Source organism: Gekko japonicus, unplaced genomic scaffold (assembly GCF_001447785.1).
Source record: "Gekko japonicus isolate JY-2015 unplaced genomic scaffold, Gekko_japonicus_V1.1 scaffold3689, whole genome shotgun sequence".
In the NCBI taxonomy this organism is placed as follows: Eukaryota; Metazoa; Chordata; class Lepidosauria; order Squamata; family Gekkonidae; genus Gekko; species Gekko japonicus.
Genome location: NW_015173797.1, coordinates 96236 through 116498, shown reverse-complemented (window position 1 = coordinate 116498; position 20263 = coordinate 96236). Strand labels below are relative to the sequence as shown.

Here is a 20263-nt window from a genome sequence, read left to right as displayed (position 1 = left end):
TTTTATTAGCAAGGTCAAAATATCGATCCCACCATTACCTGCTGCCGCGATAATAAATAACAATAATTTACTTTGGTCTGCAAAGGTTCGAGCCACCTCTCCTCCCGTCCGTAAGATAATTTAACATTGGCAAGAGGGGGAGAGGAGGGGGGTGGAAACAAAACAGTCTGGCAGATAATTTTCCAGCAATCATGCGGATCCGGGGAGGAGGAGAGCTCTGTTCCCCCTCCCGGGCCACCGAGCAAAATAAAATGACAAAAAAAGTTCAAGATTTCTCCAGAGGTCTGGCAACGAGGGTGGTTGGTGAAGAAAACGTCGAACTGATGAACTGGACATCGTAGTGACTCTGAGATGACGGAGCCGGTTCATCGAGGCGTCCTCTTCCGGAAGAAAAGGGGGAAAGTACTCTACCGTTACGTGATTTAGGGCTAGTTTTAGTAAAAATCCTGAGAGTTTTTGTTCGTTTTTTCTTTTCTTTTCTTTTTTTTGTATGGACTCTTTTGGAAGGTGTCACCCTGTAATTTTTTCCGCTTGCGGGCTGGGGAAGACAGCGGAGCCCAGAAAGGTTACAGCCAAAACTGGATTAGGGAAAAACAAGGTTTGTTTTTGGTTTTTTTAAATAAAGATAAATAATTTAAAGAGTCAAGTTCTGCTCGGAGATCAGGAACTCATGCAGGGGGGCAGGAGCATGCGCAAGTCCGGGGGTGGGGTGGGGAGACGGGTGGCTTCACGTCTCCACCGGGCTAGGAACCATGCTGTTGGGGGTATCGGGGAGCTGGGAAGACAAGGAGGTCACATCGCTGCCGGAGGAGTTCCCCAAGGAACCGGATTCCGAGAAAGAGACCTGGAGAAAATAAAAAGGAAAGGTGGTTAGTCAAAATAAAGTCGCTTGGATAAGGCTTCTTTTTCAAAGACTGCCCAGTTCTTCAGGGTATGGTATAAGAACATAAGAAGTCCTGCTGGATCAGACCAGTGGTCCATCTCATTCACCATCCTGGCTCACACAGTGGCCAACCAGTTCCTCTGGAGGGCCAACAACAGGGCAGAGAGGTCGAGGCCTTCAAAAGAATGTCAGAAGAGCCCTGCTGGATCAGGCCAGTGGTCCATCTAGTCCACCATCCTGCCTCACACAATGGCCAACCAGTTCCTCTGGAGGGCCAACAACAGGACAGAGAGGTCGAGGCCTTCAAAATAACGTCAGAAGAGCCCTGCTGGATCAAACCAGCGGTCCATCTAGTCCAGCATCCTGTCTCACACAATGGCCAACTAGTTCCTCTGGAGGTCCAACCCTAAGGCAGAGAGTCTAAGGCAGGGGTCTAAGGCAGGGGTCTAAGGCAGACAGTCTAAGGCCAGATCTGACATAAATGAGACCGTGTGTGTCATAAAATGTAAAGCCAGGTAGCGGAGATATAAACTTTATAAAGGACACAAACACAAAGGGTTTTTTAACTTAAAATAAAAACATGCTTAAAACATTAGCACTCTTGTAACATTTCGTTTATTTAACAGTTTCTGATAACTGACACCCTTTGCCCTGAATTACTGCGTCAAAATGTCTGGGCTGTTGCAATCTTGAATATGCTGTTCAGGTGTGTATCTGTAAACTGCAAAGCTACGATGACACAGCAGTAGCAGAACTGGAAGAAGAAGCAGAAGACAGCCAGTTCCACTGCGGGCCTGATAGAAGCCCTCCGGGGGCCTGATCTGGCCCCCGGATCTCATGTTTGACACCCCTGATCTAAGGCCTTTCCTTGATGTTGCCTCTGGGCACTGGTATTCAGAGGCAACCTTACTCCAGATTTTGCAGGAAATAAAAAAACAACAAGATTTCATTTCCTTGGCCCCAAGGGCCTTCAGTTTTGGCTATGATGACTGCCAATAAAGCTGTGTAAATTATCACCGATCCTTTCCTTGTTGATGGAACAAACTACGTAAAGAATAAATCCAGGCTCCCTTAGGACACATAATGCCTTGGACTAGTTTAAAGACAGAGGACATGATCCAGTGGGAAGTTCTCATGCGCATTCCCTATTGAAACAAATGTGAGTTGGGCAGGGGTACATGGTTCTCCAATTGATTTCGATGAGAAACATGCATGCAAATGTAAGAACACAAGTCTAGCTTGCTGGATCAGACCAGTGGTCCATCTAGACCAACATCTTATATCACACAGCAACCAGCCAGTTGTCCTGGAGGGCCAAATAATAACTCATAATTATCTTACGGCAGTGTGTGTAGTATAGCCAAGAGATCCTAAGATTGTCTGGCAGCCAGGAGCTCTAGCTCTTTTAGCGACATGCATCACTAGGTGGCAAGCTAGACTTGTTTTTTTAAAGGCACAAGGCGTTTCAGAGGGGGTTTGCCACTGCCTGTCTCTGCATCACGACCCTGGTATTCCTTGGAGGTCTCCCTTCCAAATACTAGCCGACCCTGCTTAGCTTCCGAGATCTGATGGGATCAGGCTAGCCAGGGCTGTCCAGATCAGGCTAGCCAGGGCTGTCCAGGGCTGGACAAACAAGGCACAGAGGCCACGTCTTTTCCCTGATGTTGCTTCCTGGCACTAGTGTTCAAAGGTTTACTGCCCCTATGGATGGAGGCTCCCTTCAGCCCCCATAGCTCATAGCCATTGATGGACGTCTCCTCCATGAATCTGTCTAGCCCCTCTGTTTAAAGCCATCTGTGTTCATGGCCAGCGCTATGTCCCCTGGCAGTAAATGCCAAAGTTTAATTACTCATTGGATACAAGAAGCATTTTCTTCTTCTGGTGGATTGTGCTCATAATTCTAAATCCCAGCCTGATGGGGAAAGGGGTCGTGCCAGCACCATGGCCACCCAGAGAGAGAAAAATGAGGGAGGGAGGCTATAATCGCTGCTGCTGTACCATGGTAGACCCTCCCCCAGCCAGGCCTGTACCTACAGTGGGGCTTTGGCGGGCTCTACCCCCTTTCATAGAGGCACACCCCCACAAGAATTCATCCTGTAAAGGCTTTTTTCAATCACTTTTTGTTTAAAGGCGTGCACTCCTTTAAGCAGAGTTGGGGTGCTGCAGTTGACTAATTCCCACACTGAGCAAAGGGGTTGGAGTAGGTGACCTCTAGGATCCCTCCTCACTCACTGTGTCACGAAACTGATCTTCTTTAAGAGAGTTTTTCTGCCCAAGGGTTAGCTTTCTTGACTACAGAAGTCATTACCACCACCTGCCAGCTTGTTCTCAGAATTGTTGCTTAGGCTGGCAGAAGTGATTAACTTGCAGCAGCTGAGAACTGTCATCTTTTTTTTACAATATTTTTATTGTTTTTGTATACATATAAACAAACATATATGTTTCATATTTCAGTATAATTCGAGTCTATCATTTTCTTTGTCTTTCATCCAACTATACACCTTCGACCATCTCTTCCAATGGATTCATCATCTTTGCCTTGCATTAATACATTTACTTTATCCATTTCTGCTAAGTTTGACACTCTATTAGTCAGCTTTTCCTTACTTGGAATGTTATCTGTTTTCCAGTATTTAGCCCATAAAATTCTAGCAGATGTTATTATCATTATTAGTAAATATACATCGCATTGTCTAAGATTTTCTTGAATCATGTTCAGCAAATAGCACTCAGGCTCTAATTCCATATTCACATCTGTAATTTCTGAAATTATTATCTGTACCTTATGCCAGTATTTTTGGATTTTTATACAATTCCACCACATGTGGTAAAACGTACCAACCATTGTTTTACATTTCCAGCATTTATTTGTAGAGTTCTTGTAGTGTTTCGCAATTTTTTTCTGGCGACCAGTGCCATCTAAAAAAAACCTTATAAATATTCTCTTTGTATGCTGTGGCCCTCATAAATGTGGTTGACAGCTTGCAATTGAGAGATCTCTCCTGGCAACCGCTTTCTTCTGGCTAAATGGTTAATAGGCTGAGGGTGATTGCTACCGTAGGGACCCCTATGTAGAATAGACAGCTCAGAGAGAGGAGAGTAGCTGCGTCATCACCCTCAGAGTTCTGGGTTCTCTTTCTGCACTGAGAACTTCAGCCCCACCAGGGGGGGAAATTGCCCCACGAGCCACAAAATCCCGGCTACGGGCCTGCCCCAAGCCTGTGGGAGCCTGTGTCCATCTGGGATCAGGGTTATCCTGTTCACCTGAAGCAAAAAATGCCACCATAAGCCCAGGTCACCGGCCGTTTTCTCCACCTCCATCCCCCTCGATCTATCCCTGCAAGGTCCAGGAATTTGGTAAGACTTCTCTGAACCTCCTTCCCAGACTAGGCAGGGGTCCAGAGACAGCAGTTCCTCAGGGCTGGGCTCCATCCCTCACGGTTTGATGTATGGGCGACATATTTCATCCAGCGGCTTCTCACCGGCGTTTCGTAAATGATGGTTTAATTATGCAGGCGGCCCTCCCGCCACACTTTGCCATTAGATTAACTCCGTGTGATACAGGATTCGTTTTTGATTATCCTCGAAAGCATAATTGTTATATAGGAAGGAAGGGAGTCGTTAGAAACTCCAAAGGGCAGACCTGGGTATTCAGCTGCAATTCATGTTCTGGAATCTGGGATAGCTCTTCGGAAGTCCTGATTCCCAGCCCGAAGCATAAACACAACCCATTTTTCGGTAATTTTTCGGGGGTATTTTTTTAATGTGTGTGTATGTCCATGTGCGCACGTATGCGTGCATGCACCTGGAAATCATGGTGACCTCTGGTGACTGACCCCTACTGGGGGCCTGGGGGACATTCAGAGAGGTGGCTGAACAAAGCCTGCCCCCGCCTCCCACCTCTGATATTCCAATGAGGTCTCCCATCCAAGTACTCGCCAGAGTTGACCCTGCTTAGCTTCCGAGATCTGACGAGATTGGGCTGGCCTGGGCCATCCAGGTTAGTGCAAGGGACTAACAGAGGTGGTTTGCCATTGCCTGCCTCTGCGTAGCAACCCTGGATTTCCTTGGAGGTCTCCCATCCAAGTACTAACCAGGCCTGACCCTGCTTAACTTCTGAGATCTGCTGAGATCGGGCTTGCCTGGGCTATCCAGGTCAGGGCCGCACGACCCGGTTTTCAACAAGTTGATGGGCGCTAGTCTTTCAAGCCAGTATCCCACATTCATGCCCCCAACGGGAACGTCATTATACCATGTCTGCACCGTGTATGATTTTAGGCGAGTCGGCGTTGCCAAATGCACAGTTGGGCAACCTGTCAAGCCACTAACCCATCAAAAGCCATTGTAGTTCTGTAAATTAGCTTGCATTTGCCAAACACCGATTTGCCCATATGGCAACCACCATCCAATTGGGCTGACCCAGGTGCCATCAGAAAGTCCACCAGCAGAGCCAGAACTCCAGAAGCTCTCCCACTGTTGCCCCCCAAGCACCAAGAAGACAGGGCATCACTGCCCCAGACACAGAAACATAAGAGAAGCCATGTTGGGTCAGGCCAATGGCCCATCCAGTCCAACACTCTGTGTCACACAGTGGCCAAACCCCAGGTACCATCAGGAGGTCCACCAGCGGGGCCAGAACTCCAGAAGTCCTCCCACTGTTGCCCCCCCCAAGCACCAAGAATACAGAGCATCACTGCCCCAGACATAAGAACAGAAGAAAAGCTATGTTGGATCAGGCCAGTGGCCCATCCAGTCCAACATTCTGTGTCACACAGTGGCCAAAACCCAGGTGCCATCAGGAGGTCCACCAGCGGGGCCAGAACTCCAGAAGTCCTCCCACTGTTGCCCCCCCCCAAGCACCAAGAATACAGAGCATCACTGCCCCAGACATAAGAACAGAAGAAAAGCCATGTTGGATCAGGCCAGTGGCCCATCCAGTCCAACACTCTATGTCACACAGTGGCCAAACCCCAGGTACCATCAGGAGGTCCACCCGCGGGGCCAGAACTCCAGAAGTCCTCCCACTGTTGCCCCCCTCCCAAGCACCAAGAATACAGGGCATCACTGCCCCAGACATAAGAACAGAAGAGAAGCCATGTTGGGTCAGGCCAATGGCCCATCCAGTCCAACATTCTGTGTCACACAGTGGCCAAAACCCAGGTACCATCAGGAGGTCCACCAGCAGGGCCAGAACTCCAGAAGCCCTCCCACTGTTTCCCCCCCAAGCACCAGTAAGACAGAAGTTTCAAGAGTTAAAGCTTCCTTCCCCAGATATCCTTCATATCTGACGAAGGAAGCGTTGACTCTCGAAAGTCCATACCCCAAAATCACAGTGGTCTCAGAGGTGCTACTGGACTCTAATCTAGCTTTAACTCTCAAAAGCTCACCCCCTGGTAATCTTGTTGGCCTCTCAGGTGGTGCTGCACTCGAATCTCGTTGTCTTGCGGCAGACCGGCATGGCTTCCAGCAATCCCTCTAAGCTGAGTTCGTGTGAGCTGGCTCGCTTTTTTTTTTTAGCCTCCGGCTCACACATTTTTTTGTCTCAGCTCAGGAAAGACAGCTCCAGAGCAAACGAATTTATGCAGGAGCCCAAGCGCTCGCTCACAACTTTAATGCCAGGAGCACGCAAAAGGAGAATTTTTGCTCGCAAGACTCCACAACTTAGAGGGAGCATTGATGGCTACCCCCTGAAAGTATTACATATTAGAAATGTGTATCTCTTAAAAAGAAAAAAAAAAACTTCTCCCTGTATACAAATGATTAGGAGCAGGGGTCATTTCCTGCAGGAGCGCACAGGAGCGGAGCTCCGGCAGTAAAGAGCCCAGGGGGCGGGCACATGCAATAAGCCCCGCCCCCTGCTCCCAGCAGCCCTCAGTCAGAGCAAGAAGCAGCCAGGTAAGTTGCAGAGCCCCCCACCCCCGGTCCAAAACAGTCCAGTGGCACCTTTAAGACCAAGTTTTATTCAGGCACAAGCTCTCCCTCCCGTGCGAGAACAGATCTGCACGTTCCCACCCCCCAATAGCTAGCAATCCAAAACGATCCAGTGGAGCCTGAGTGGTGGGTGTTGCCTTCTGACACACTTTCGGTGATGTCAGGGGGTGTGGCATATGCAAATAGGTTATGCTAATGAGTTGTGCTAATGAGCTCCTGCTCCTCTTTTTCTACGAAATGACCGCTGATTAGGAGGAGGGGATATAATACACTTTACCCAGTGCCACAAGTATTATATGGACCGCTTGATTCTTTCTTCCTCTGGGGTGACGTCGGCCGTTCCCATAACATGCCCAAGACCGATCTGTATTCCGATTACAGGTGACCCTTCAACCTTTCCAGTTCACGCCAAAGACAAAAGGCACCTGTCTAAACCAATTCTGTAGAGTATGGAGAAGTGTGCTTTCTGCCCTGCCCCGGTATTTCAGGTTTGATGCGATGGCCCCAAAACTGGCTGCGTTTCTTTCAGACACAATGGACCTCTTGGCATCGCTGAAATATTAAAAACAAGTCGATCCACGTTCAGCCGCACTTTAGAGATCGACAAGAGTTTTGGGGCATGAGCTCTGAAGAGTCAACGCTGCCTTCTTCGGACACGGTTACAAACACGGTTATTCGTTCCTAGGAGGTAACGTCTGGCGTTGGTAGAAAACCACCAATCATGGAAGCGTAGAAACAGAGAGCCAGAAGGGACCTCAAGGATCATCTAGTCTAACCCCTTGCATAATGCAGGAAATTCACAGCTACCCTTCCTCCTCTCCCCCCCCCCAGTGACCCCTGCTCCAGGCCCGTAGACAGGGATGTTGTGGCTTGTGGGCAATGCTCCCTCTAAGTTGTGGAGTCCTGTGAGCAAAAATTCTACTTCCCGCGCTACTAGCATTAAACGTTGTGGGTGAGCGATTTGCCTACTGCATAAATTAATTCGCTCTGGAGCCCTCCTTCCTGAGCCGAGACAAGAATGTGTGAGCCGGAGGCTAAAAAACTGTAAGCTAGCTCACACTGACTCGGCTTAGAGGGAGCACTGCTTGTGGGGCAATTTTTTTTTCTGGAGGGGCTGAAGTTCCCAGTGCAGAAAGAAAAGCCGTTTAGCCAAGAAAAAGCCCTTGCCAAGAGAGATCCCTACACTGCAAGCTGTCAACCACTTTAGATGACAGTTCTCAGCTGCTGCAAATTAATCACGTCTGCCAGCCTAAACAACCATTCTGAGAACAAGCCGGCAGGTGGGGGTGATGACTCCTATAGTCAAGAAAGTTAACCCTTAGGCAGGAAAACTCTAATCAAGAAAACCAGTTTCTTGACACAGTGAGTGAGAAGGGATCCTAGAGGTCACCTACTCCAACCCCCTTGCTCGGTGCAGGAATTAGTCAACTACAGCACCCCACTCTGCTTAAAGGAGTGCACGCCTTTTAAAAAAATGTTTCAAAATGTTTGAAAAAAGCATTTGCAGGAGAAATACTTGTGGGGCTGTGCTTTTAAGAAAGGGGCGGAGCCCCAAAAAGCCCCTCCATAGCTACGGACCTGCCCTGCTCTATGCCCAGGGGAAGGCAAAATGCCTCCAGGATCCCTGGCCCAATCTGGCCTGGAGGAAAAATCCTTCCTGACCCCAAAGTGGCAATCAGCATTACCCTGGGCATGGAAGAGAGGGCCACGAGGGCCGATCACCAGCTCACCCCTTCCCCCCCTTCCTTCTCACTATCTGTCTAAATTCTCAGATAGCTATCCGCTCTGTTTTGAATATGGAAAGAGATCAGGGGTCATTTCGTAGAAAAAGAGGTGCAGGGGCTTATTACTATAACCTATTTGCATATGCCGCACCCCCTGACATCACCGGAAGTGTGTCAGAAGGCAACACCCACCGCTCAGGCTCCACTGGCCTGCTTTGGATTGCTAGCTATGGGGGGGGGAATGTGCAGATCTGTCCTCGCAGAGGAGGGAGAGCTTGTACCTGAATAAAACCTGGTCTTAAAGGTGCCACTTGACTGTTTTGGACCGGGGGCCTGGGAGGGGGGCTCTGCAGCTTACCTGGCTGCATCTTGCTCTGACTGAGGGCTGCTGGGAGCAGGGGGTGGGGCTTGTTGCCTGTGCCCGCCCCCTGGGCTCTTTACTGCCGGAGCTCCGCTCCTGTGCCGCTCCCGCAGGAAATGACCCTTGGAAGAGATGCCAGATCCCCATTCCAGCGCTACAAGCTGTTTGCCGCAGGCAGTTCCCTGTACTATTTTTTTTCTTCTTCATAGAATTTACCTTCATTTGTATAAAACTCAGTCCAGGGTTGGGTGTGTAAACAAAATGTTTGCTTCCTGGTAGAGGTTCCGTGGTGGGGAAAGTAACGTATTTCGTGGTATGTGGGGTTTATACAAAAACGGCACTAGTATTATTTGCATTGTGTCCTTTCTCCAACAAGCTCATTACAAGGGGGGGGGACACGTACTCCTCTTTATCCTTACTACAGTCCCGGGAAGTAGGTTAGGATGAGAGACGGTGACCTGACGTTTCAGGGCAGAGTAGGGACTCTAATCTGGCTTTTCCTGACCACGGTCGGACACTCTAACCGTTACATCACAAGGCCTGTATTGCAAACGGAAGTGAGAACCAAACAGACCAACGCCGTTTTGTTAATAAGCACCGTGCAATGAACCCATCGTATAACCCAACGTGTTGGAAGAAATGTGGCATCATAGGAGATTAGTTAAACAAGTATAAAGCCAACAGTCGTGATAGTCTGACCCACAATCAAACAGTCATAAGACTTATAAGGAATGCTGTTTATGTATTGCAATCTAAAGCACTACAACATGATACACAATTTTTAGAATATGTGCTACACCAATAACATAGTAATATGTTACAGATTCTTAAGACTTGTTGTCTAACATTTATGAAACTGAGAGCTTTGGCACCACTATGTAAGTAAGCACTAAGATTATTGTATTGTCTCTTGTCTCTTGTTATTGGTGTAGCACATATTCTAAAAATTGTATTTTTGTACACTACAGAATATCTCCTGAAGAAGATCCATTTTTTAAAAAACATTGTTATGTAATCCAGAGATGACGTTGATTATGCGATTATGTACCTTGGTTCAAGGATTTTCTATTGAGTTGTGTATCATGTTGTAGTGCTTTAGATTGCAATACATAAACAACATTCTTTATAAGTCTTATGACTGTTTGATTGTGGGTCAGACTATCACGACTGTCGGCTTTATACTTGTTTAACTGATTGGGTCGTGTGTGTCCAGATCATAGGAGATTATACACATTGCTGGATTCTCTGTCCTAAAATCTTCCCCTTCTGGAAAGACGTGCTTGAGCACATCAAGCTCATTAGTGATGTAGACACTGCTCTCACACCTGAGCATCTGTTTTTGAACAGTCCGGCTACGGACTGTGTTAGTCTCGCCGCCACAGGAAGGATCTCAATACTGCTTTTTTGTGGCTAAGACGGTCATTCCCACACACTGGGAAACGACAATGACCCCCACTCTTTCACAATGGCATAAAAAGTTGTGGGATTTATAGATCATGGCTAAGCTCTCGGACAATCTTACGCGTTTTGATAAATGTCCCACCCGTACCGATTTCACTTCAATATGGTTTCCCATCTTAGACTATGTCTCCAAACAACAGGACATCCCTCCAGTGATGGACGCCTTGTGGCTCTGGTAAAGTGGGTCACTCACTCCCAGCTGAATAGAACTGGTAAACTTTGATATGCCTGTACCCAGGGCTTTTTTTGTAGAAAAAGCCCAGCAGGAACTCATTAGCATAACAGGCCACACCCAACAGCAGGAACTCATTAGCATAGTAGACCACATCCTGACAGCACAGCACATTAGCATATTAGGCCACACCCCCATGCCACCAGAAGTGTTGTCATCCAGCCACACCCACCTTTCGCTTCTTATTCTGTTTACCTTGTTTGTTGTCAAAACCCAGGGCCTTTTTTTGTAGCAGGAACCCTTTGCATGTTAGGCCACACACCCAGAATGTAGCCAATGCTAATGAGTTTCTGCTGTTGGGTGTGGCCTACTATGCTAATGAGTTCCTGCTGGGCGTGGCCAACTCAGGAGCCAGCTGGAACTCCGTTCCTGTGCGTTCCTGCCCAAAAATAGCCCTGCCTGTACCCATATTATAGTTATTAACGTCAATTTACAATTATACCCTTTAAGAAGCCTATGTGTTTGTGTATCAGAAATAGTTCATTTTTCAATGGTAACTGCTACTGGTTATTAGTATTGTTACAACTCACTGAAGCTTCGTTGATTGCGTTCAATATGTATTTTGCCATAAAAAATTAATTAAAAAGTATCATACAAAAAAAAAAAGCAACATGCAGGTGGATAGCTTTATTCTGGGTTCGTTTGAGCAACTCATTTTGCATTTGTTCTGTTCTCTGTTTCACTACCTAAAATGAGGATGACAAACATTGTCTGCAATTACAGGACTGCAGTTTTATGCTGCAATTCTACTGATCTCAAAGAGACCACTCGAAGTGAATAACTCAGGGATCACAGTTGGCTGAGTTGCTTTTCAGCCTTCTTTGAGTTTGCAACAATGTTAAACATTTACAACAGTTGTAACAAAAGTTCCATGAAAATAACAATAAGACTATCAAATATCAAATAACAATCTCAAATAATAAAGGGCCGCAGTGGCTCAGAGGTTAAGATGCTGAGCTGCAGACTGGAAGGTCGGTAGCTCGGCAGTTCGAGACCCGAGTGCCGCATGACGGAGCGAGCTCCCATCTCTGTCCCCAGCTCCTCCCAACCTAGCAGTTCGAAAGCAAGACATTGCAAGTACGTAAATAGGTACCCCTTCGGTGGGAAGGTAACAGCGCTCCGTGCGCCTCGGCATCTAGTCATGCCGGCCACATGACCGTGGAAACGTCTTCGGACAGCGCTGGCTCTTCGGCTTGGAAACGGAGATGAGCACCGCACCCCTAGAGTCAGATTTGACTGGATTTCGAGCAAGGGAAACCTTTACCTTTAATCTCAAATAATAGCAATAATAATATCAAATAATAATAATATCAGACGAGGAATTTTCCAAGGAGACGATCACCATTGTCATTGCTCTAATACCACTCACGACAACAATGATATCAAATTATAATGATATCAAACGAGGAATTTTCCAAGGAGACTCACTATCACACTGCTCTCTGTCTTTGCCCTAATGCCATCGTTCTCAACAACACACACCTAGGATACCAACTTTCAAAGACAGGCCCAAAGATTTCACACTTACGGTATATGGATGACTTGAAAATGTACGGAAAGTCATCATCAGAGATTGATTCTTGAGTCAATACAGTTCAAATATCCAGCAAAGATAGAGCAATGGAATTTGGCCTGGACAAGTGTACAGTACACTGAACAGAGGAAAGATTGTTGAACAAGAAGAAATCACGATGCCGAGCAAACAACAGTGCCAAAACACTGAGCTCTGAAGAAAACCAGAAATATCTTGGAATTTTGGAAGCTGAAAACATCAAACTTACCCTTGTTAAGAAAAATGCAACCATGGAGCATTCCCAAAGAGTTAAAAAGATATTGCAGACAAAAACAAATGGCGGCCACATGGTAAAGGCAATTAAAACTCGTGCAGTCCCAATTGATCGGAAGCAAGCAGAATTCGAAGCAATAGACAATGACGCCGATTACGCGAGATAATGATGATGCGTCACTCACTACACCCTAGAAGTGACATTGATCGTCTTTACTTATCAAGAAAACTAAGGTGGAAATGGGATCCTGAAAGTTAACCAAGCAGTCAAAGAAGAAAAAGGAGCACTGAATGAGTACAACAAGAAAAACAAAGAGACTCTCCTAGTTGGAGTATACAGGGCAGACTTATTGAAGGTTACGGAAGCCAAAGAAGATTACAGAAAGATAGCAATAAAACTCACTTTGACAATGGGAAACAAAAGCACTTGCACAGGCGATGCTTGAGAGACAGAGAACAAAGTTGCTAACAAAAAGACGTGGAAGTGGCTGCAAAATGGGCACTTGAAGAAAGAAACAGAAGGACTCATTCTCGCTGCACAAGAGCAGGCTCTCGAAACAAATAGCATGCAAGCCAAGATTCAGAAGACCAGTAGTGACAGTAAATGTCAACTTTGCAAGACAAAGGATGAAACAGTCGACCATATGGTCAGTGCCTGCAGTAAAATGGCTCAAACTGACCATAAAGAACGTCATGATAGAGTTGCAGCTATGTTGACCTGGATTCTTTGCAAGAAGTATGGCTTACCACCAGCCAGAAATTCACGGGAGCGCAAACCAGACAAGATCATGGAGAATGAGGAAGCAAAGATTCTTTGAGACTTCCGATCGCAAACAGATAAACACCTGGAGCATAGCACCCCTGATATCACAACTGTAGAAAAATGAGAAATAGGGGTTGACCCCAGGAGACAGCAGAAAAGAAAAGAAAGAACAGGAGAAGATCACCAAATACCAAGACCTACTAACAGAGTTAGACCGCCTCTGAGAGAATAAAGTGACAGTCATGCCAGTTGTCACTCGAGCCCTTGGAGCAGTGCCTAGAAGTCTCGAGAAACACCTGGGCATTCTGGGCATTGAGGAAATAACACCAGCTCCTGAAGACAGAGTTGCTTGGAACAGCAAGAATCCTGCGAAGATACATTTGCAATCCCCAGGAACTTGGCTAGATCTCAAATTGCAGAACACCATCTAACAGTCTAATATCTGACTGTGACAACAACAACAACAACAACAACAACAACAATAATAATAATAATAGGAGGAGGAGGAAGAAGAAGAAGAAGAAGAAGACTTGCATTGAGCCTCTCTGCTTCCTTAAAGAATGTTTCAAAATATCAATCGCTCTTTTATTCACAAGAAAGGTTTAATCTATATGTTACAAACTGCCACCCACTCCAGAAATTATCTGGATGATGGAGGAAGGGGGGAACTGAACATGAATCAGTATTTGGAAAGCAGATGGTTGGAACCAAATCTTTCATCTGATTCAAAACCAGGCAAAACCATGTCGTTTGCGCACTCAAACCCAGTCCAAAATTACTCATTGCATTTCAGAGGTTCGCTAGATTTTTAGTGTCCCAACAGACCAGCCGTCACCCTCATTATTAATCAATACCTTACCTGCTTTTAAAAGACAGGTAAATAACATTCAGCTTGATTTCCTGCCCTGCTTTGATCACACTCAAATCTGTTGTCCCAAATGCTTAGCACTGTCTATTCTTTCTAAACAGATTTAGTCACCATAACCTCGGCAAAAGACAATCGATAAGCAACAAATCCAGGCCTTGATCTGTCAGGAAAAACAAACTAGCTTCTTAAGACACCTTAGAGCAGGGGTGTCAAACATGCAGCCCAGGGGCCACATCAGGCCCCCGGAGGGCTTCCATCAGGCCTGCAGTGGAACTGGCCATTTCCTGTTTCCAGTTCTGCTGCTGTTGCTGCATCACAGCTTGCTTCACCAGACTCTCTCAATCACTCAGCCATTTCATGTTTTCCTCTGGGTCCTAGACTCAGAACTCTGAGCATGAGATTTCTGTGGTGAATGTCAATAAATCAAAAGTAGGTTTGCAGCTTACAGATACGCACCTGAACAGCATACTCAAGATTGCAACAGCACACACATTTTGATGCCATAATTCAGAGCAAGAGGTGTCAGTTATCAGACACTATTAAATAAACAAAATATTGCAAGAGTGCTAACGTTTTAGGCATGTTTTTATTTTAAGTTTTTAAAAACCCTTTGTGTTTGTGTCCTTTATAAAGTTTATATCTCCGCTACCTGGCATTACATTTTATGACCAGGGCCGGCTCTTCCACTAGGCCAACTAGGGCGATGGCCTAGGGTGCAGATCTCCGAAGGGCACAGCGAGGCCCCTGCCGCTGCCACCCGCCCGCCCCCAGCATGGCTTTCTGGGCACCCCCGCTCCACAACATGCCGCTTCCTGCCAGCACGCTTTTCCTCACGCCCCCGCCTCCTTGGCAATAAGTTGGGCATCAAACAATAGCCTGGGCTGCCACAAAAGAGCCGCGCGGGAGCCGTCGGCACTTTTCAATGGCCTCTCTTTTCTCCTCGCTCTTTTGCCTCCAGCCTCAACCAGCAAATCCCGCTCACCTGGGTGCCTTTGTCACCTCCTGAGCAGCTCAGTGGGGAAGTGGCGAGAGAGAAGAGCCGCTTTGCTTTTAACTGGAGGGCGCTGGCGCCACACAGCCCCGACGGGATGGGAGGAGGCACTCGCCAAGGGAAAGGTAGCTCAGCTGCCGCTCCCTGGGCACAGCAAATGTGTGGGGGAGAGGGGGAGGGGGGAGGCAACACCCACCCGAGCCAACCGGGCCCTGGCGCTTCCCTCCCGGCTGGGATTTCTTGCGGGCCTGTGGGATGCGGGGGGGGGCAGGGCCTGCTCCTCTGGGAAAGGGCTGGAAAGAGTGGGACTATTTCCTCCTCCTCCTCCTCCTCTCCTGCGATGCACTAGACTGGCCCTGGGTCCCCGAGAGATGGGAGCCAGGGCTCCCGCAGGCAACTGCTCCATGGGGAGATGGCCACCGGGGCCCTGTAGCCTAGGGGAGTTTACAAACAAACAAACGAACAAGGAAATCCCGGAGCAGAGTTTGGCAGGTAATAACGATGAGAATGAAACGGAGCCTCCATGTTGGGTGAGGGGGGGCGCCACAAGGCAGCCTCGCCAGGGGGGGGGGGTGCTACAAACTCACCTCACCTAGTGCACAAAAAAAACCTCGGGCCGGCCCTGTTTATGGCACACATGGCCTAGCCCAACAAGGTCTCATTTATGCCAGATCCGGCCCTCATAACAGATGAGTTCGACACCCCAGCCTTAGAGGCGAACATGGTTTTATTCCAGTTATCTAAACGTTGGCAAATGAGAGCCCACGATGCATCAGGCCGCTTGGAATCCGCTCAGACCCATCCCACGACTTCAAATCAAAACATTATGATTTTCAACCCTGGTCGATCACTCCAACTCAAAAGTAATTTTCTTCCAAAATACAAAACACCCCCCCTCTCACTCCACATCTCTGTGTTCCACCGGGATACTCTCTTTCCAGCGAGAGGCGTCGCAGTTAGCCAAGATAAATACAGACAGTCAGCCTTATATCAAATCGAGCCTGAATTCTCCTTAGAAGTTAAAATGACTCAAATGAGGCTATCGTGTTTTGATCGCATTCCAAGAAGACAAGAGCACTGTTCCCTCTAAGCTGAGTTAGTGTGAGCTAGCTCACATTTTTTTAGCCTCTGGCTCACACATTTTTGTCTTAGCGCAGGAAGGCAGGCTCCAGAGCAGACTAATTTATGCAGTAGCCAAATCGCTCACTCACAACTTTAATGCCAGTAGCTCACAAAGTATAATTGTTGCTCACAAGACTCGACAGCTTAGAGGGAACGTTGGACAAGAGTCAAAGACAATCGTGCTAGGAAAACCTAAAGGCAGAAGGAAAAGAAGAAGACCCAACGTGAGATGGACGGACTCCATCAAGGAAGAAGCCACGGCCCAAAGTTTGCAAGACCTGAGCAAGGCCATTGATGATAGGACATCTCGGAGGTCATTAATTCATAGGGTCACCATACGTCAGAAGCAACTTGATGGCACCTCACACGCACAACAATGCTCCCTCTAAGCTGTGGAGTCTTGTGAGCAAAAACTCTACTTTGCGAGCCACTGGCATTAAAGTTGTGAGCAAGCAATTTGGCTGCTGCATCAATTAGTTTGCTCTGGAGCCCCCATCCTTCCTGAGCTAAGGCAACAATGTGTGAGCCAGAGGCTAAAAAAACGTGAGCAAGCTCACACTAGCTCAGCTTAGAAGGAACACTGAATTTTACACACACACACACACAATGCACAGAGTAGCCACCCTGGATTCCATCTCTGCATTCGCAAACCCCTTTTTAGCATCTCCGATCTGCTCAGAAGCAGCTTCCGGAGGACAGCCGAAACCTTTCCCAGCTTTCTGAAAGGCATCGTTGGGCACGGAACAGTAATTCCAGAGGAATCCCACGGGCCATTCAGAGCAGACCTTCTCTTGCCCCGTAATCAAGGCCTTCTGGGTCAGAAAGAACTCTCCCTCTCGTCTCCCGAGTCTCAAGTCTGGGAACAACTTAGAGACCGACAAGATTTCCAGGGTATGCTCTCGAAAGCTCGTCCCCCGGAAATCTTTCTTGGTCTTTAAGGGGCTACCAGACTCGACTCGGAGCTGTTCTACGAACGAACAACATGACTGGCCTCTGAATCGATTGCCCTAAGACGTCTTCTTTTCTCCTTCACAGGTGAGAGCGGGAACTCAAGACACTGTGAACTCAGGACACTACAGAATCACATTTGACCTGTTCACTTGTTCTCGTGAACCAGCAGGTGAAGAGCAGCGTGACGGCAGGCCTGTAGCCAGGATTTTGTGGCTTGTGGGGCAAACAACATTTTCTGGTGGGGCTGCCATTATTTTGCTGTCTGTCTCTAAACAACTGTAAAAAGGTAAAGGTAAAGGTTCCCTAGCTCGAAAGCCAGTCGAGTCCGACTCTAGGGTTGCGGTGCTCATCTCCGTTTCCAAGCCGAAGAGCCAGCGCTGTCCGAAGACGTTTCCGTGGTCATATGGCTGGCATGACTAAACACCGAGGCGCACGGAACGCTGTTATCTTCCCACCGAAGCGGTACCTATTTATCTACTTGCAATTTCTTGCTTTCGAACTGCTAGGCTGTCAGGAGCTGGAACTAGAGACGGGAGCTCACTCCGTCATGCGGCACACTCGGGGTCTCGAACTGCTGAACTACTGACTAAACAACTGTAGTTTTCATCAATTTATTTATGCATCCATTCATTCACATTTATATTCCGCCTTTCCCACGAACGGGCTCAGGGTGGATTACAGGCAAAATCATTGAATATTATTTCAAGTAATAATAAAGATTAACTAATAATAATTAAATAACAACAACAGCAATAGTAAATGAAATTAAATGCAGCACAAATATGCCCCCCAACAGCCACCCTAGACAGAAATGAAGTGCAACCCCCCCCCTTCCCCCACCTAAAGCAATGAAATCCCTTACCGTTTTCAGAAGGGAATCTTGTGGGGCTGGCCCTTTAAGGAAGGGGGCAGAGCCCCCCAACAGTCCCACTGTAGCTACGGGCCAGGTGACGGGACCTGGCTTGGAGCAGAGCAACTACTTTGCACACAGAAGGTTCTGGGTTCCGTTCCCAGCGCCCCCAGTGAAAGAATTTCAGGAAGCAGCAAATGTTAAGGACGATCTTTCTCTGCCTGAGTCTGGAAAGCTGCCGCCAATCAGAGAACACTGAGCTCGATAAAGCTGCCGTCTGACTATACCTGTCAGCTACAGACATTTCCATGAAAGTGATAATAACCAGGGGTCATTTCGTAGAAAAAGAGGTGCAAGAGCTCATTAGCATAACTCATTTGCATATGCCACACACCCTGACCTCACCGGAAGTGTGTCAGAAAGCAACACCCACCGCTCAGGCTCCACTGGACTGTTTTGGATTGCTAGCTATTGGGGGGGGGGGAACGTGCAGATCTGTCCTGGCAGAGGAGGAAGAGCTTGTACCTGAATAAAACTTGGTCTTAAAGGTGCCACTGGACTGTTATGGGCAGGGGAGGCGGGGGGGGGGCTCTGCAGCTTACCTGGCTGCTTCTTACTCTGACTGAGGGCTGCTGGGAGCAGGGGGTGGGGCTTGTTGCATGTGCCCGCCCCCTGGGCTCTTTACTGCCGGAGCACCGCTCCTGTGCACTCCTGCAGGAAATGACCCCTGCTAACAACCCATCGATTGTTTTAATGCGTGGCTCCCATCTGCCTTGGCACTTGTGAATTAGGGTTAGTAAATTCCCCGACCTGGATGGCTCAAGCTGGCCTGATCTCATCAGATCTCGAGAGCTAAGCCGGGCCAGCTCTGGTTAATACTTGGAGAGGAGACCCCCCCCCAGAAGTCCAGGGTTGCTGTGCAGAGGCAGGCCATGGCAAACCACCTCTGTTCGTCTCTGCCTTCACCTGGATGGCCCACGCTAACCTGATTTTGCCAGATCTCAAGAGCTAAGCTGGGTCGGCCACGGTTGGTACTTGGAGGGGGAAACCACCCAGAAAGCCCAGGGTCTCTACCAATGTTCCCTCTAAGCTGTGGAGTCTTGCGAGCAAAAATTCTACTTGGTGAGCAACTGGCCTTAAAGTTGTTGAGCGAGAGATTTGGCTACTGCATAAATTTGTTTGCTCTGGAGCCCCATCCTTCCTGAGCTAAGACAGAAATGTGTGAGCCGTAGGCTAAAAAACTGTGAGCTAGCTCACACTATAGGAGCTGCGATGGCTCAAGTGGTTAAGATGCTGAACTGCAGGCTGTGGAAGGTCAGTAGTTCAGCAGTTCGAGACCAGAGGGCTGCCTGATGGAGCGAGCTCCCGTCTCTAGTTCCAGCTCTTCAGACAGCGCTGGCTCTTCGGCTTTAAAACGGAGATGAGCACCGCAACCCTAGAGTCGGACTCGACTGGCTTTCGAGCAAGGGAACCTTTACCTTTAGCTCACACTAACTCAGCTTAGGGGGAACACTGGCTCTCTACACAGAGGCAAGCGATGGGTAAACCTACTTCTGAATTCTCTTCCCTATGGGGTCACCTGAAGTGAACTGCAACTTGACAGCAAAAGAAAAAGAGTTCCAGGTTGATTAATCCAGTGTAAAGAGCACAGAGCAACCGAGCAAGCCCAACAGGTAAGAAAGATGGTTGAAAGGAACAATCCAAGGTCTGCAAGATAACTCCAGCTGGACCAAAACAGTGGCCCATCCAGTCAAGCACCATCTTACAGATTTCTCCCACCATTGGCTCCCCGCAACCGATATTCAACGGTAGACTGCCTCTGACCATGGATTCTCCATTGAGTCGATCGCTTTATCCCTCCGTGCATCCCCCTTAATCCCCCTTCGACTGATTTTTAAAAAGGAAAGGGGTTCTAGGGTTGGTAGGGTTGTGGGTCAGAGGAAAGGGGGGGCCTGTGGGTCGGGGTCCCCCTTCCCCATTCCTTACCAATTGCTGAAAGGCGGGCTGGTCCAATTCACTCTGCAAGGCGAAGTCACTGAGCGCTTTCCAAGGGGGCTGATAGGTTTGGACCTCCACGGCGTTGCCTTGCACGGCGCTGTCATGGCGGATCGGGCTGCCGGCCACCAGAGGGGTCCCAGTAAGGCCCTGCAGGCTCTGTAGGAGGGAATGGGGAGAGAAAACGTCAACAAAGGCCCGATTGCGGCAACTGCCTCTTAGCAAGCAGTTAGTGAAGGCCTGGTGGATGAGAGGGGCGGACTCTAATCTGGAGCACTGGGTTTGATTCCCCACTTCTCCACATTAAGCCAGATGGGTGACTATTGTTTATAATAATAATAATAA

At 48.1% G+C, this 20263-nt stretch overlaps 1 protein-coding gene across 1 annotated transcript in view; it reads right to left on the bottom strand.

Moving 5' to 3' along the window:
- Nucleotides 1-623: 623 nt before the first annotated feature.
- Nucleotides 624-20263, bottom strand: part of ISL2 (ISL LIM homeobox 2) — a 42840-nt gene continuing 23200 nt past the window's right edge. The window contains exons 5-6 of the mRNA XM_015423567.1: nucleotides 19910-20077; nucleotides 624-844 (exon numbers count right to left, since the gene is read on the bottom strand). Of these exons, the coding sequence (XP_015279053.1) occupies nucleotides 728-844; nucleotides 19910-20077 (285 nt within the window). The 3' untranslated portion in view covers nucleotides 624-727. The remainder of the gene's footprint in view (nucleotides 845-19909; nucleotides 20078-20263) is intronic.